Here is a 16220-nt window from a genome sequence, read left to right on the forward strand (position 1 = left end):
TGTGTTCACATCCACCAAGAACGGGTGCAGGGACCAGCCCCTTACGTTTCCTGAATTCATCCACAAGAAATTCAGTCAGGCAGGAGCCAAAGCAAAGCTGGGGCAGAAGAGAGGTGACACGGGTGGGATCTGGAGAGAGAAAGGGGCAGGAGGATGGGCATGAGGAGACCAAGGCTCAGCACAGCCATCCTGGCAAGGGCAGGGCAGTTCCCAAGTGCTGCAGGCTTCTCTCATCCCACCAGCAGCAGGAAGGGGCTTGCATGTGCGTGGTGTTCCTGCTGCTGGGGTAAGAGAGGGCTGCTCCAGATGATGGCACATGGCTTGGCGCCGTGAAGGGGAGCATCTCTGGCTTCTCAAATCGTTCAGCCATTCTTCTGCTTGAAAGCACTGAGCTAACCAAGTCAGGCAGCACAGGGCTCCCCACTCCAAATGCAGCCCATCGGCAAGGGGGTCTGAGGTGCCCAGGAACGGCCCTGGGTGCAGAGGAGCCAGGATGTAAGAAGGAGGGATGAGGGATGGCATGTGGAGTGAGGGGGGAATTACCTGGGCTGAGTACAGAGCAGAATCTCTCCAGGGGGCAAGCTGCAGCGTGCAACCCCGTGCAATCATCCCAACACCAGCCCCTGCCCCAGACCCACTCAGGACGAGAGGAGGGAGCCAGAATCAGGTGGGGAAGAGAGAGAAAATGATTGAGATCACGAGATGCCCGAGGCTGAAAGAGCCCAGCGCTGCTGTGATGCATCACCAGCACATGGGATCCCTTGGGAGGGTCTTTCTTCCATAAACGGGGCAACGCTGAGGTATGAGTGCTGCTGGGGCCGTGTCCGAAGGGAAGTCCTGGACAGTTCTCTTAGGACTCGCTGCTGGGAAATTGGCGCCTGCTCCACGTTTTCTCACGATGCCTAAGGAGAGGTTTTCAGTGTGAGGCCTCTGAGCTCATCATGGGCTGGGGTCCAGCGCTAAAGAAAAACAGGCTAATCACTGCATTAAGTGCATTTATGTCTCAGAACAATGCTTGTCCTTCCCAAGGGGGAGCATACCCAGAGCACCGGAGATACGGAAAACCGCATCCTCCCTGCAGCCTGTAAAACCCAGCCTGGAGCTCTGGGCACAGCCCCGGGCCAGCGGACACCACCCCGCGCCGGGTGCAGCCCAGCTCCCGCTGCCCGGGAGAGCGGCGCTGGATGTCCCAGCCTGCCCAAACCCACCCAGGGCTCTGCCCCGCGCCTGGCAGCTCTCGGAGCGCTCTGCGGGCACCACTCGCACGGCTGCAACTCCCACCGGCACTGGAGGGCAGGTCCCGGCCAGGAAATACCTGCTGCAGGCACCCAGCCCCTCTGTCGCCGACCGGCGAGGAACCCGTGCCCAGGCTTCCACCTGAACAACAATCCTTCAGTCTGCCCCGTGAAGAATCAGGAAGATGGGGCACATTCCCTTTTGCCCATGTTGCACGTGTGCGGTTTGGGCTGGTTCCTGAAGGTTTGGGGAGCTGCTGCAGCCCTTTGCCACGACCCGGCTCAGTGCGGTCCTGCTTGGACCTGGCCAGCGTATCGCTGGGGTGGTTGGGTAAGCCCAGGAGCAGGGGTGGCCCGGGGCAGCGGTTGGGTTGGGATGCTCTTCGGCTGCGAGTGGGTTCCGCTGTGCAGAACCGGGCAGGGAAAACACCCAGCGCTGGCAGGCCTGCGCAGGCACGGCTGGAGGAAGAGGAAGAGGCGTCGCGCTGCATGCTCAGGTCAGCTATTCTTGCCCTCGGGAGGAGCCAGGAGGCAGGGCCGGGCTCCGAGGGCAGGGCAGGGCAGGGCAGGCACGGAGCCTGCCCGGGGAGGCGGCTGTGAAGGGCCCGGAGCCGACCGGAGGAGATCCCGCGCCGCTCCCACAGGGATTCCGGAGCGCAGGGACCAGTGGGGAGCCGAGGGGAGGCTGCTGGGCACGGCTGGGACCGCGGCACCGTCCCTCCGGGCCGGCAGAGCGGGTTTACCCCGACCGCGGCGGGAAGGGTCTTGGGCGAGCTCCAGAGCACCGGGTGGAGCCCCCGCCGCCGCCCCGGGGAGAGCCGGGACCGGAGCGGACCGGACCGTGCTGGCGCGGGCCCCGCTCGCTCCCCGGCTCCCTGCCCCTTCCCTTTGCCCTCCCCTCCGTGTCCCCCGGGGTGCCGGGCCCCGGCACCCCTCACGTTGCGCTGCTCCCGCCCCTCCAGGGGCGGCCCGTGCCGCGGCCCCTCCCCGTCCCTGTCCCGCTGCCCGGGGCGGAGGCGGAACCCAAAGGTGGAGCCCGTGCCCAGCCCCGCCGCGGCCGCGTCCCCCGAGTGCGTCCCCCGCAGCCCCGCCGGGATGTCGCGGCCGCTGTCGGACCAGGAGCGGCGGAAGCAGATCAGCATCCGCGGGATCGTGGGAGCCGAGAGCGTGGCCGAGCTGAAGCGGGGCTTCAACCGGCACCTCCACTTCACCCTGGTCAAGGACCGCAACGTGGCCACCCCCCGCGACTACTACTTCGCCCTGGCCCACACCGTGCGGGACCACCTGGTGGGGCGCTGGATCCGCACGCAGCAGTACTACTACGAGAAGGACCCCAAGGTGGGAGCGAGCGGGTGCTGGGCGGGACCTCCCGTTGCAGGGCGGGGGTGCGAGGGAGCCCCCCCCGCCCCGTTTCCCCGAGGGGGGTCCTGCAGTGCGGGAGTGGTCACAAGCGCGGTTACAACCGCTGTAACCCCTTGGGTGCGAGCCGTCCCTCCGTGAGCTTGCCAGAAAAAGACAGGAATGGGGGGCTCGCTTTTCCTTTGGTCTGGGGATGTTCCCCTTCGCGCTGCTGAGCAGGGGGACTGGACTTTAACAAGGAGGAGGCCGCTGTCCTTTGCTTTGCAAAACAAAGGGAGCGCGGCTTGGCTGGGAGCTGGGTGCAGGGCATGGGAACAGCGTTTGTTGCCCCACAGTGCTGGCGTGGGTGAGCTCTACCAAAAGCAGCTGCAAAGCCTTCTAGGGTGAATTTACGTGAAGGGCTTGAACGAAGCCGGCTGCAAGCAGATCTTGTCTGAAAGAGGCGCAAGCCTGATGTGTGCCGCAGGGATCCCAAGCGAGACAGACCTGGGTTTGTGCAGGAATTCCTGCTCGTGTGAGCTGGCTTGCACCCGCCGAGCACAGGGCTCTGGCTGCTTGGGGATTAAGCAGTAATCCCCTCCTGCAACCTGGATGGCTCTGTCGCCTCCAATTTCCTTCCTGGGAGGGTGGCCTGGCCAACACCTCGCTGGGCTGGTGCCAGATCACCCAGTTCCAACCGCCTGCCACAGGCAGGGACACCTTCCACTCGACCAGGCTGCTCCAAGCCCCGTCCAACCTGGCCTTGAACACTGCCAGGGATGGGGCAGCCACAGCTTCTCTGGGCACCCTGTGCCAGGGCCTCAGCACCCTCATAGGGAAGAACTTCTGGATATCTCATCTAAATATTGACTCTGTCAGGTGAAAGCCATTGCCCCTTCTCCTGTCCCTGCATGCCCTTGCTTCCGCTTTCTGGTCAGCCCCCTTTAGGCACTGGGAGGCTGCTCTAAGGTCTCCCCTGAGCCTTCTCCCATCGCCTTCCCCAGCCCGCCCCTGTGCAGGTCCTGGGGAAAGCTGTCAAGTCAGCGACTTCCTCCAGGCTAAATCCTTACTTAAAACCTGCTGGTGCTGACACAGGCGACAGCTTACACAAGCTGCCGCTTCCTGGACACATCCTGCACCCGTTGTGTCAGCAAGAGGGGAGACGAGAGCAAACCCAAGGGGGCAGCAGGGGAAGCCGGTGACCCTGTGGCTGCCACACAGCTCTGTTCCCAGTGGCTCCCTTGTTTTTCCAGTTGCTTTGCAGCTCATGGGGACATTGGGTAATGTCTCCTCTTTAAAGGTTACCTTTGTACCACGGCAGCCCCCGGTGTGCTCAGGCCGACCATCATGGAGCTGTCCCTGCTCTTGGACCGGGCACCGCAGCTTGTCCCGACAAACCGCGTGGGCACTGCCAGCTTCCTGGGGTGGGAAACAGCAGGGCCAGGAGAGCAGGGCAGGGGCTGCAGCACGGCTGCCTCAGGGCCTCCAAGGAGCCCCAGCCCTCAAGTTCCTGGTGCAAACCCCCCTGCCCTGTTGGCAGCCAGGGTTCTCCTCTTGCTCGGAGATAACTCCCAATAGCAGCTCCTGCGGTGCAGGGGAGGCTTCTCCAGGCCTGGGGAAGGTGACCTGGGCTGGTTTTCTCTTTCAGAGGATTTACTACCTCTCCCTGGAGTTTTACATGGGGCGGACGCTGCAGAACACCATGATTAACCTGGGGCTGCAGAATGCCTGCGACGAAGCCATCTACCAGGTGAGCATCCCAGGCGGTGAGGCCCCGGGGCAGGAGGGCTCCGTGCTCTCTGGATCCTGGAGATGTCCGTGTTTTACCACGCTGTCTGCAAACTGCTCCCTGAGCAGCAGGTGATGCCTTAGTGCATGAATGCTGCTCCAGGACCTGCTTTCACAAGGCCCGGTGCTGCAGCCGGCACTTGCAGCCTGAGCAAGGCTGCCCAGTCCCACTGCTGTGTGCCGAGGGATGCAGTACAGCTCTGCTGAGCCCATGAACGGCCAGGAAACTCCTGGTTCTAGGCATGAGGCCGTTAACAGCCAGAATCAGTGGCAGAGGAGCCTAATTCAGCCTCACCCTGGGGCTGGCACCATGTGGCACTTGGGTTGTCAAAGGTTTTTGGGTGGCTCCTTTTCCCCCTACTTTTCACCCCTTGGACCAGCGTGTCCAGTGCGTGTCATGTGCAGCTGGGGTGTGTGCACAGCAGCAGGAGCAGCTTTTGTGCAAACATGATCAAGGGAGAGGAATTTATTTTGGGGCTTTTTTATCTCTTACCTGTTGATCTTGGCAGCTGAGCTGGGGGTGCGGGTGAGGGGAAGAGCCCGGGATGCTGCCTGGTGGTAGCCTGGGGAAGCGGAAGGTGTGAGGTTGTTTGGAAATCACCCTCTTTGCAGCCGATGGCAGGTGAAGCTCTGGGCAGAACCTTCCTTAGCGCATGTGCTGAGCTCCCCGGACACGAATGCCAAACGTTTCTAAAATAAAACGTTTGGTAGAACAGAAATCACTTGAGATATTTGTGTGGGCACTGGGGGCTGCCAGTGCAGTGCGGGGCTGGGAGAAGGCGCTGTCTCTTACCCGTGAGCAGTGCAGGGTCTGGCTCTCCTGCATGGTGGCCGTGGCACTGGGGCTGTCCCTACCTGCTGTGACCGTGGGACACCAGGGCAGATGCAGACCAAGGGGTTTCCATGGGAAAAGGTGGCTCAGCGCTGAGAAGGCGCCGTCTGATTTCCTGCTGAGCAGCCCGAGGTGCTTTGCGTCGGCAGAACCCCTTCCTCCCACAGCATCCCAGACCGGAACCTTGAGATTTCCCTGTGAAAGTGGTGTGCTTGCTTGTCTGGGTACCTCTGTTAAAGGGCAATGCCTGGGGCCGTGGGGATGGGCACCTGGGTTACTGTGCCAGAGGGCAGTGATGCACCTGGGTGACTGCCCCACAGGGGTGCTGGGGGAGCGGGACCACAGCACTGCCCCTGTGGGGCTGCAGCCGTGGTGCTGGGGCACAGGGAGAGAGAACGGGGCTGGGAATGAGCCCTGGGAGAGCTGCCTGAAAGACCTGGGACCAGCACCCTGGTTATGGCTGTGCCCTGGTTATGGCATGGACAAGCCCCCAGGCGCAAGGAGCTTGTCCATGGCAAGGTCACTGGTGCGTGCGTCCCTTGTAAAGGCTGGTGGAGGGACTTCAAACACCAGAGCTGGTCCCTGCCACAGCGTGAACAGCCCTGGAGGGGGAGGGAGGCTGCTCCGGGTGCAAATCACAGTGTCCCACCTGCAGGGATGGGTCTTGCAGCGTTGGGTGTCTTTCCACCTCTCCTGGAGGCCACCCTAAGAGGGACGGCAGCAGTGGGCGCAGAATAGCACCCACGGGTGCGTGCCAGCAGTGCATCCGCTCCCCGGGGCTGGGCACTGAGCGTGTCTGGCCCATTACCTTCTCCTTTGTAGCTTGGGCTGGACATGGAAGAGTTGGAGGAGATCGAGGAGGATGCTGGTCTCGGCAATGGTGGTCTGGGCAGGCTTGCTGGTGAGTGAGCCCCCAGATGGTCTGATTGCTGGGGAGACGGGGCACAGCCCCAGGGCCTTTGCATCCTCTGCAGGGGGTACCTAAACCAGGGGATAGGGGTTTATCGCTCCAGCCTGTCCAGCACCGGCTGAGAGCTGTTGGGTGGCCGGGCAGCGAGCAGCCGCTGCTGGCCCGGGCTCGTATCCCTGCGGGGCTTCTGGCCATTGCTGTCCATGGGAGAAGGACCCACTGTCTCCCGGGGCTGCCCAGGGAAGTGCCCCTCGGTGCTCTCCTCTCTCCCGGCAGCCTGCTTCCTCGACTCGATGGCAACGCTGGGGCTGGCAGCCTACGGCTACGGCATCCGCTACGAGTACGGCATCTTCAACCAGAAGATCCGGGACGGGTGGCAGGTACGGATGGAGGCGCGTGGCCCTCACCTTCCCTTGGCACAGCCAAAGCCCTGAATCCGGCCTCCTGCCTAGATCAGGCTGAGATCGGGGTGCACAGACACTCTCTTAGCTTGGAGACTGCAGGAGCTGCCGGGGCTGTGGTGTTTAAAACTTGTCAGGCGCTTTTCGAGCAAGTTTAACTTCTTAAACTGGTGCAAACAGGGATGGAGAGGTCGCGTCCGTGCTCCTCCTGGGGTGAGGATGGTTTCACGGAGGTTGCACAGGGATGGTGTGGGGAGGTCTGGTGGAGGCCAGATGCAGCCCCCGAGCCCTGCTGTGCTGCCTGACGTCTGGGTTAAAGCACCAGAGGGTGGAAGAGGCTGTTGAGGAAATGCAGTGGAAAATGTGGTGTGCATCTGCAACAGCTGTGGCGGGAGGCAGCCCCGAGTGCCCGAGGGACCCTGTTAGCACTGCCAAAAGCTGTCCCCACCGCCAGCAAGCGGAGGCCTTTCCTCCTTGGCACGGCATTCCCTAGCTGCTACGTCCCGATGTGGCTCATCTGCCCTGGCCCTCACACGCTGTCCCTGCTGCCCGGAGCTCTAACCTGGCCGTGCCAAAGGTGATCTCTACCCTGAGCTCTCCCCAGCACTGCTGGGGCAGGGATCAAGCCCAGTTCGTTAGCTGGCCTGCAGGCTGACACTGACATTAAGGGGCTGGTGGCATCTTGGCCACAGCCCGGCAGTGTTAGCGGTGCACTGAGGAGCATTCATTTCGGCCCCACCTCCTCATCCCCATCCGTCACCCCTCTGGCAGGGAGACCCGGGGCTTCAGGGTGGTTGGGGCAGAGACTCCGGGCTCACCCTGCGGCACCAGAGGTCAGGTTTAGGGCAGACGGCGTCCGGAGCCTTTGGCTCCTTGATGCAGCCAGAGCCTTTCCCAGCCCCGCACGCGGCACAGCCTGGGGAGGTCCCTGGGGCTGGGCGGCCCCACCATAGCTCCCGCTCCCTCCGGCAGGTGGAAGAAGCCGACGACTGGCTCCGGCACGGCAACCCCTGGGAGAAAGCCCGTCCCGAGTACATGCTGCCCGTGCACTTCTACGGCCGCGTGGAGCACGCTGCCACTGGCGCCAAGTGGGTCGACACCCAGGTACGGGCTGGGGCATGGCCTCGGGGGGGGCAGCGCGCGGGGACCCCCTTGCATGGCTCGTCCCGTCACTTGGGGGGCTGCACCCCTGGCACGGGTCCTGCAGCATCTCTGCTGGGGAGGGTTGCATGGGCGAGGGTGCTTCGCTGAGGTGGAAGAGGCGGTGGTGAAGGGAAGTGGGGAGGAGATGGACATTAGGGATGGGGACAGGTTTTGGTGCTCCACATGTGCAGCCAACCTCTGAAACACCCAAAAGCACCTCCAGCAGGTCTGTGTGCAATGCACAGCACGGTACGATGGCGTGAATGAAGCTGCTTCTGACCCTCGCAAGCCTTTCTCCATCCTCTGAGTGCTTCTGGCAAACACCAGGCACTGGGCAGACCTGAGGGAGCCGGGACGTCCCCATGGCAGGGGCTGTGGGTACAAAGCATGTCCCCCCCATGAAGAGGGATGCAGCCCTGAGCTCAGTCCTGGAGGAGGGTCTGTGGGATGGAAGGCTCAGGCGGGGCAGGGGAGACCCGGAGGGACACCAGCCAGGGGCAGAGCCCGGCCCCAGCTGCCCTGCAGGTGTTGTAGGTGGTGCTGGCGCTGCCCTACGATACCCCCGTGCCCGGGTACTTGAACAACACCGTCAACACCATGCGGCTGTGGTCGGCTCGAGCACCCAACGACTTCAACCTGCACGACTGTGAGTGGCTGCTGGTGGGGTGCCAGCGGGGTGGGGTGGAGGGGGGTCCCGTGCCCACCTTATCCCTCTGCTCCTCCACAGTCAACGTCGGAGACTACATCCAGGCTGTGCTGGACAGAAATCTGGCGGAGAACATATCCCGCGTCCTCTACCCCAATGACAATGTAAGTCACGATGCAGGGGGGAGAGTGTCCCTGGTTCAGGGATGGCTCAGGAGCACCCAGACAGAGTGTGGAGTAACCCCGAGACGCTGCAGACATGCGTTCCATTGTGTTTCGAGCTGCCTGTAGTGCTTGGGTGGGGGTTGCTGTGTCTCACCAGGGCTGCAGTAGAGACGACTGTCCCTGGGCAAATCTGTGTTCAGTGAGGTAAACGGGAGTAGGGGATGAGAATGTCCTGCTTGCAGGCACAGGGGAAGAAGCTGAAGGGCAGCTGTCCGCGCTCTGCAGTCTGTTTTGGACAAGCCTTGATGGGGTTTTTCCCATTTAAGCCTACCCCAGCCTTCCCAGCTGTCCAGGAGAGCCGGGGGTACCACAGCTCCAGTGGCGAGCTTGCCTCTTACGGATCCTGTTTTGCAGACCAGCGGGTTGGTGTTTTGTGCTGTGTGAACGGTGGCTTTAATTCTTGTCTCGGAATTAGCTCCTCGGTCTTGCAGCCCCTGCAGCTTCCCTTCCTGTCCCGCAGCGCCTTTCCTTGTGGCCAGAATTTTCAAGCCGGGGAGAACAGGTTTTGAGGATGCTCGGGGGGGACTCCACCTGTTTGCAGTGGCAGGCACATCTCACACCCCTGTGCTGCAATCTGGAAAGCACGGAGAGACGCTGGGCTTAGAGCTGCTGCCAGAAGCGGCGCAGGAAAAGCAGTGGGGCCTCCCACTGCGCTGCGTGGTGCACGTGTGCCGGTGCACGCGTGCCGGTGCGGGTCCCTCGTGCAGGGAGGCGCAGGGAGGCCCAGCTCCCGCAGCACAGGCACTGCCTGGGCCGCGCGCTGCAGCGCTTCAGCGCCTGCTCCTCTGCTCGCAGTTCTTCGAAGGGAAGGAGCTGCGGCTGAAGCAGGAGTACTTCGTCGTGGCTGCCACCCTCCAGGACATCATACGCCGCTTCAAAGCATCCAAGTTTGGGAGCGCAGACAGTGTCCGAATCGTGTTTGATTCCTTCCCTGACCAGGTACAAGCCCACGTGCCCCCAGGCCTGGAGGTGTTTTGTGGACCCTCTCTGGGTACCTGTGCCCAGCTGATGGGCAGTGGGATGCCCACGTGTCCCCCGCACATCCCCACACGCCACCGCTGCTCTCCGCACAGGTTGCCATCCAGCTGAACGACACGCACCCCGCCATGGCCATCCCTGAGCTGATGCGGATTTTCGTGGACATCGAGAAGCTGCCGTGGAACAAGGTAGAGAGACCTGGCTTGGCCGCTGGTCCCCTCCGCTTGCGCTCACCTCTCCGCCAGCCCATGGCGGAGGAGCTGGGGAAGCAGTTTTGTAGCTGCTGCCGGCGTGGGGAGCGATGTGGAGCGGTCAGGATGGGTTCAATGGGTACGGACTTGGAGGAGTCGGCTTGGCCGTGCTGCTGACCGTGCTGGGAGGACTGTGCACGGGTGCTGGCAGCCAGCCTCGCTGCTCAGCACCAGCTCTCCCCTGGCAGGCCTGGGACATCACCAAGCGGACCTTCGCCTACACCAACCACACAGTGCTTCCCGAAGCCCTGGAGCGCTGGCCAGTGGACCTGGTGGAGAAACTGCTTCCCAGGCACCTGCAGATCATCTATGAGATCAACCAGAGACACCTGGATGTAAGTCCCTCGGGCAGCAGAGGAACCCTCTCCAGAGAGGGGCGCAGGGATGGCATGTGTTGTGCTGTCAGGACTAAGGGCTGCACAGACCAGTGATGTTGGGTGTGTGGCCAGGTGGTTCTGTCTGCTGTTTTGGGAGGTTGGTGTGCAGTTGCCATCCTGCAGTTACCGGCTATTTTAAAGACTTCACGCGTTGCTCCAGGGCCTTACCTGTTGGCCTTTCTTTGCTCCCTAAATGCAAAATTTCTCCTGGGAAGGGATGAGGTGGAGGGTGCAAAAGAGGTGGAGGTTTGGCCTCCTGGGCTGGCAGCACGAGGCTTGTGCCGAAACAGCTCCGCTGGCCACACGTGCCCAGAAACCCATCTCTATGACTGTGGGGGCTTGGGATGTCCTTATGTCTGGAGACATCCATGCTGGGGAAGGGCACCTTTGGAGGGGGTTGGCACTGTCACTTGCAAGTAAAAGCCGTCACTCTGCAGCTCACCATGTCGAGTGCATTGGAGACATTGGGGCTGTTCAGCCTGGAGAAGAGAAGGCTGTGTGGAGACCTCATAGCAGCATAGGGTGGAACTAGATGATCTTGAGGTCCTTTCCAACCTTAACCATTCTATGATTCTATGACATTGCTGTGGCCCTCTCCTCAGGAGCAATCGGGTGGGGAATCCCTAAATGCCAGCACCCCTCACCATCTCTCTGGCCTTCTCCACAGCACATTGCATTCCTCTTCCCCAACGACGTGGACCGACTTCAGAGGATGTCCCTGATTGAGGAGGGAGGTACCAAGCGGATCAACATGGCCCATCTCTGCATCGTCGGCTCCCACGCTGTCAACGGCGTGGCAAAGATCCACTCGGAAATAGTCAAGACTCAAGTGTAAGCGTGGTGGCGGGATCACCCTTGGCTTGGTAATGGTGGTGCCAGGAGGCGAACCTGAAGTTGTCCCCTCCTCGTCCTCACAGCTTTGAGGACTTTGCAGCGCTGGAGCCGGAGAAGTTTCAGAACAAGACCAACGGCATCACCCCGCGGCGCTGGCTCCTGCTCTGCAACCCGGGGCTGGCGGAGCTCATCGCAGAGGTAATGCTGTGGGGGGAGCGTGCTGGCCCCCAGCCCTTCCTGACCCTGGGGACACTGCTCCAATCTCAGCCCTTTACACCTTCTAAATGGTGGAGATGTTTTTGCATCTCACCCGGGTGCTCTGCTCCTGCTCCCCAAGCACTGCTGGTTCCGCCAGCCGGGAGCAGCACGCCCATGAAGGCGCCTGCGCACATCCCGTGGTCAGCGCGTGCCTGTGCTCCTCTTGCAGAAAATAGGGGAGGACTACGTGCGGGACCTGAGCCAGCTGACAAAGCTGCACGAGTGCGTGGACGACGAGCTCTTCATCCGGGAGCTTGCCAAAGTGAAGCAGGTGAGGGGGTGGCCAGGAGCTGGAGGCAGGGGGAGCACAGGCTGGCGCTGACGTGCTCCCTGCCCTCGCCCAGGAGAACAAGGTGAAGTTCGCGCTGTACCTGGAGAAGGAGTACAAAGTGAAGATCAACCCTTCCTCCATGTTCGATGTGCACGTGAAGAGGATCCACGAGTACAAGCGGCAGCTGATGAACTGCCTGCACGTCATCACCATGTACAACCGTAAGCCACCGTGCGCCCCAAGGGGACGGGCCCCCCTGCGGGCGCATGAGCATTCCCAGCCCCTGGGATGCAGCTAAAACGGAGGGTGACACCTTGCCGCCGTCTTCTCCAGGCATCCGGAAGAATCCTGCAAAGCTCTTTGTGCCCAGGACAGTGATCATTGGGGGCAAGGTGAGCTGGGTCAGGAGTTTCAGGCATTTTGGAGGAAGTCCTTGACAATGCCCTAGGGAAGTTGTTTGCAGATGCCTCATGTGGCCAGGTCCATGAAGCTCTCCAGGAAGTGCTGGGGCAGCACTTGTTGGCTTCAATCCAAGCAAGGCACCGAGTTTTGGGGCTTGCACAGGCATGAGGTGCTTTTGGTCAGGGAAGCCCCTGAAAGCTTGGTGGTGCAACACATGGGTTGGATGAGGTGAGGGAAGAAGTCTTGAGCTGGCCCTTCCCTGGGCAGGTGGGCAGTGGATGGACCTCCCCTGGCCAGGCCTCTGGGCTCACCTGTGGCTTTTCTCTTAGGCTGCCCCAGGATATCACATGGCTAAAATGATCATCAAGCTCATTAATGCTGTGGCTCAGGTGGTGAACAACGACCCCATTGTGGGCAGTAAGCTGAAGGTCATCTTCCTGGAGAACTACAGGGTCTCGCTGGCAGAGAAAGGTAGCCCACGTGGAGCACACTGTGGGGAGGGTACACGGGCCCCGTGGCTGTCCAGCAGCCCATGGCTCCATCACTGCTCGGAAGGAAATCTAACATTCTTCGACATGCTACAAATGCAAAGCTGGTCACTGTGAGCCCCTTGTGTCCACGTGTTCTGTTGGCAGTGATCCCTGCTACTGACCTGTCGGAGCAGATCTCCACAGCAGGCACCGAGGCGTCGGGCACAGGGAACATGAAGTTCATGCTGAACGGGGCTCTGACCATCGGCACCATGGACGGAGCCAACGTGGAAATGGCTGAGGAGGCTGGAGAGGAAAACCTGTTCATCTTCGGCATGAGGGTGGAGGATGTCACAGAGCTGGACAGGGAAGGGTGAGGGCTGGGGACACCGTGGGGGTGCTACCACAGGCAGCTGGAGCAGCGTGGTCCCATATGAGCCCTTCCCTGCCAGGTACAATGCCCAGAAGTACTATGACCAGCTCCCCGAGTTGAAGGAAGCCATTGACCAGATTAAGAGTGGCTTCTTCTCCCCAGAGGAGCCTGACCTCTTCAGTGACGTGATCAACATGCTCTTCCACCACGACAGGTGAGCCCTGGGATGCCATCCATCCCCTGGGTTGGGTTCCCCCACCAAGCTCCTGGTGCCCGTGTGGAGCAGCCCCCTGCACCGACCATCCACCCTCTGGCTGGTATTGTCCAAGTTTCCAGCTCTGACGCTGTGCGTGTGGTCGAGCAATTGATGCTTCTCTGGTACAAGAGACGCGTCCGTGTCCAGCACCTTATGCTCGGCCCATTAAAGCCTGGGGTACGTTAAGGCCGAGATGCATTTGAGTGCACAGCCCTCACCAGATAGATGCTTTTAAGTGTCTCAAGGGCTTTCCTGGCCAGAGCATTAGGCAGCCAAGGGCCACCACACCTGCACTGGAGCCATGTCTCCCAGCGTGCCCTCCCAGAGCACACGTGCCGCAGCACCCACGGGCTTGCCGGGCTCTGCGCAAACAGGGCTTGGGGAGGGTGAGCTTTTCTGAAGTGCTCGTGTTGGAGGCAGCCCAAGACGCGGCAGCCCAAGCCCCGTGTGCTGCAGCCACCGTCCGTGCCAAGCTCCCACCTCTGCATTCCTGCTGCCGCCGACTCCTTTCTTTGCTGCTACAGGTTTAAAGTTTTTGCAGACTATGAGGCTTATGTCAGGTGCCAGGAGAAGGTCAGCGAGCTGTACCTGGTGAGTGCCGGCCTGGGGACGAGGCGGGGGAGCTCTGATGGGGGCACCGCATCCCCTCCCTGGGGATGGGTCTGTGCATGTACATGAGTTCCTGGTGAGGAGGCTCCTGGATGTGCTGCTGCAGGGAGTCCTCCATCCTGGGGCCGCTGTAGCACCCATGGGGGCAAGCCTCCAGCCACAGTCCCACCTCTCTCTTTGCAGAACTCCAAGGCATGGACCAAGATGGTCATCAGGAACATCGCAGCAGCCGGCAAGTTCTCCAGCGACCGCACCATCAAGGAATACGCCCGGGACATCTGGCACGTGGAGCCCTCCAACCTCAAGATTCCACCGCCCAATGAGCCCCGGGACACGGCTGAGCAGAGTACGCCCAACGGCACAGCAGCGTAGGGGCACGGAGCTGCTGGCAGCGGGAGCTGAGGGATGCGAGCACAGACGCTGTGCAATGGTCTCTGTCTCCGCTGTGTGGTGTCTGTGCTGCTGCTGGCTTTCCTACGGGTGGGGAAGGGGTAATTTTTGTAACGCAAGTGTCGTGCAGAATGCGAGAACTGTTGCCCTGTTGTGGCACTGGAGTCCAAGGGGCTCTTTGCTGAAGCCTAAATTAGGGACTGGGCGCGTACCAGCACTAACGCAAAAACTGGGTGTCAGGGGTGAGGTGCTGGGGCTCAGACAGTGACAGGGTGGGGAGCACCACTGGACACAGCTGTCTAAGCCCTTGCACGTGATGCTGAAGCAGTACTTGGGGTGCAGCTCTTGCCTATCCTGAGGCATCAGTGCTGGGGAATTAAGGGGTAGCTGCAGTACGGCTGTGTACCTGCCCCCCCCGTCACTGCCCACTATGATGCTCCTGGGCACGGTTTGCATGTTCCTGTCCCAGGAGCAGCACCCAGATCACAACAGTATCCCCATCCCCCAAGTATCCCGAAGCATCCTCGAGGCAATGGGACAATTAGAACGTTTTTCAGTAGTTTTTATTACAACAGTAAGGTCAGTGCCATAACAGGTTCCTGGTGTGGATTTAAGTGCTTGTGGTTGCTGCATGCAGCAGCTGCCATCACTTAATGTTCAAGAAGTCTCTGTAACAAGATGCAGTAAATCTGACACTGTTATTGCTGACCATGCTGTGCTGCTTCAGAGCCTGGTTTCTGATCCCTAGATGTGGGACTGTGCTGCGCTTAAAGCAAAGCGGTGTACTCAGGGCAAAGGGGAGATGGGACCTCGCTGCAGTGCCACAACCCCATGACACCCAGGCTGAGGACAGGTTTGGGGCAGTGAGGAGCAACTGGAGTTCAAAAACTGATGCCTGTGCGCAGCGTAAGAGGGGAAGGAGGAGGGGAAGACACCTGCATGGCTGTGACAGGGAGGATGCACCCCGAAGAGGAGGCTCAGGCTCATTCTGTACCCCCATTTCTGCAGAGCAGCACTTACTTCACCAAGGAAGGCAGCTCTGGGTTGAAGGAGATGTAGTCATGCCCCAGGCCCAGCTTTTTGGGCATGGTAATGAACTTCACCTTGGTTTTGTCCTTGTAGGCGCTTCGCGCTGTCTCAAAGAGCTGACGTAGGGCGGGAGCTCAGTTAGTGGCATGTGGAGAGGACCCCGTACCGTACCCCTGTGGTATTCCAGGGATGGCCACCCCCTCTCCAGCCACTTCAGCCCTCCAACCCCAGGCTCAGACGTTGCCCACCCACATTAAAGCCCATGCACAGGGACCGGTCCCCACCTTGCGTCCCAGGAGCGGAGGCAGGATGGCATCATCTTCTGCGTGAAGGATGAGGAGCAGGCAGGACAGCACCTGCACGCTGTGAACAGCAAGCGCAGTGCTGAGGAGTCACCCTGAACTGATGGGAACTGTCCAGGGAACTGATGGGCCCAGGGGAGCCTCCCCAGCCCCTGCGAAATCTCTCACAGCTGCCCTGGCCCCGTGGCACTGCCCTTCAGAGTCAGAGCAGCCCAGCAGTAGCTACAGGCGGCTGCTGAAGCGCTGCAGGGTAATGCCCACGCCACTTGCCCTGGCATGGCAGCACCAAGCACCCTAGAAGTTTAAACCTGGCTATGGGGTGCTCAGGCTTCAAAAGCTTCAAGGCTTTCAGTAAAGGCTGTTGAGGTGTGTGTGCTGCGCTGTGGTGGGCCTGGAGCATGTAGGGCTCACAGAGAGGATGGTGCTTTGTGGATTTTACGCAGTGATAATACTGGTACCTGAAGCTGTGCAAATAAAAAGCCACTCCCAAAGCACGAGTGAAATGAGCAAACCTAAAACAGAACACAGGCGTTTCATGGCGTGACGTGTCCAACCCACCTCTCCTCGACCAGGCGGTCCCACTACCATCCCCACAGCCCCACAGGGCAGCGGTGCCCATTCCCACCAGCCACTCACTTCTTCATTCCCCAGGCCACTGGGGAAAAAATCACAGCCATCACTCGAGCCGCCCAGGAATCACCACACCACGCTGCTTTTATGCATTTTTTCCAAAGCAGGATGTTGTTGGGTTTAAATTAGTTGCCTGGAACCCCAGGGCCACTCTCAGCCCAGCTTAAGAGTGGGGAGTGAGCACAGCCCTCGGCCACCTCCTCCCACACGGATTCCTAGCCCCACTGGCACTGTACATGCCCACATGTTATAACAGCTTGCACAACACGAGGC

General features: G+C 60.8%; 1 protein-coding gene and 1 long non-coding RNA gene across 2 annotated transcripts; one reads left to right on the forward strand and one right to left on the reverse strand.

The window, feature by feature from the left end:
• Positions 1-1381: 1381 nt before the first annotated feature.
• Positions 1382-14694, forward strand: LOC136016370 (glycogen phosphorylase, liver form-like). Its single transcript, XM_065683444.1, has 22 exons — positions 1382-1566; positions 1647-1732; positions 2198-2573; positions 4222-4323; positions 6016-6094; positions 6380-6483; positions 7477-7608; positions 8182-8293; positions 8375-8457; positions 9313-9456; positions 9591-9683; positions 9935-10081; positions 10791-10954; positions 11041-11155; positions 11385-11486; positions 11560-11707; positions 11820-11878; positions 12218-12359; positions 12524-12731; positions 12811-12945; positions 13512-13578; positions 13780-14694. Exons 1-22 carry the CDS (start codon positions 1444-1446, stop codon positions 13966-13968), a joined length of 2910 nt encoding a protein of 969 aa, XP_065539516.1. The 5' UTR covers positions 1382-1443; the 3' UTR covers positions 13969-14694.
• LOC136016371 (uncharacterized) lies at positions 14546-15394 on the reverse strand. The gene is made up of 3 exons (XR_010613579.1): positions 15300-15394; positions 15007-15131; positions 14546-14654 (listed from the first exon to the last, which is right to left on the reverse strand). It is a non-coding gene; the product is annotated as an uncharacterized LOC136016371 (long non-coding RNA).
• Positions 15395-16220: the final 826 nt, after the last annotated feature.

Source organism: Lathamus discolor, chromosome 6, assembly GCF_037157495.1.
Source record: "Lathamus discolor isolate bLatDis1 chromosome 6, bLatDis1.hap1, whole genome shotgun sequence".
NCBI lineage: Eukaryota > Metazoa > Chordata > Aves > Psittaciformes > Psittacidae > Lathamus > Lathamus discolor.

What these genes read in the sequence shown, in the direction of transcription:
- LOC136016370 (XM_065683444.1), top strand. Translation starts at nt 1,444, where the DNA reads ATGTTGCACGTGTGCGGTTTGGGCTGGTTCCTGAAGGTTTGGGGAGCT. An exon ending in TGGTCTGGGCAGGCTTGCTG is followed by an intron (nt 6,095 to 6,379) that starts GTGAGTGAGCCC and finishes CTCTCCCGGCAG; the next exon opens with CCTGCTTCCTCGACTCGATG. An exon ending in TCCTCTACCCCAATGACAAT is followed by an intron (nt 8,458 to 9,312) that starts GTAAGTCACGAT and finishes CTCTGCTCGCAG; the next exon opens with TTCTTCGAAGGGAAGGAGCT.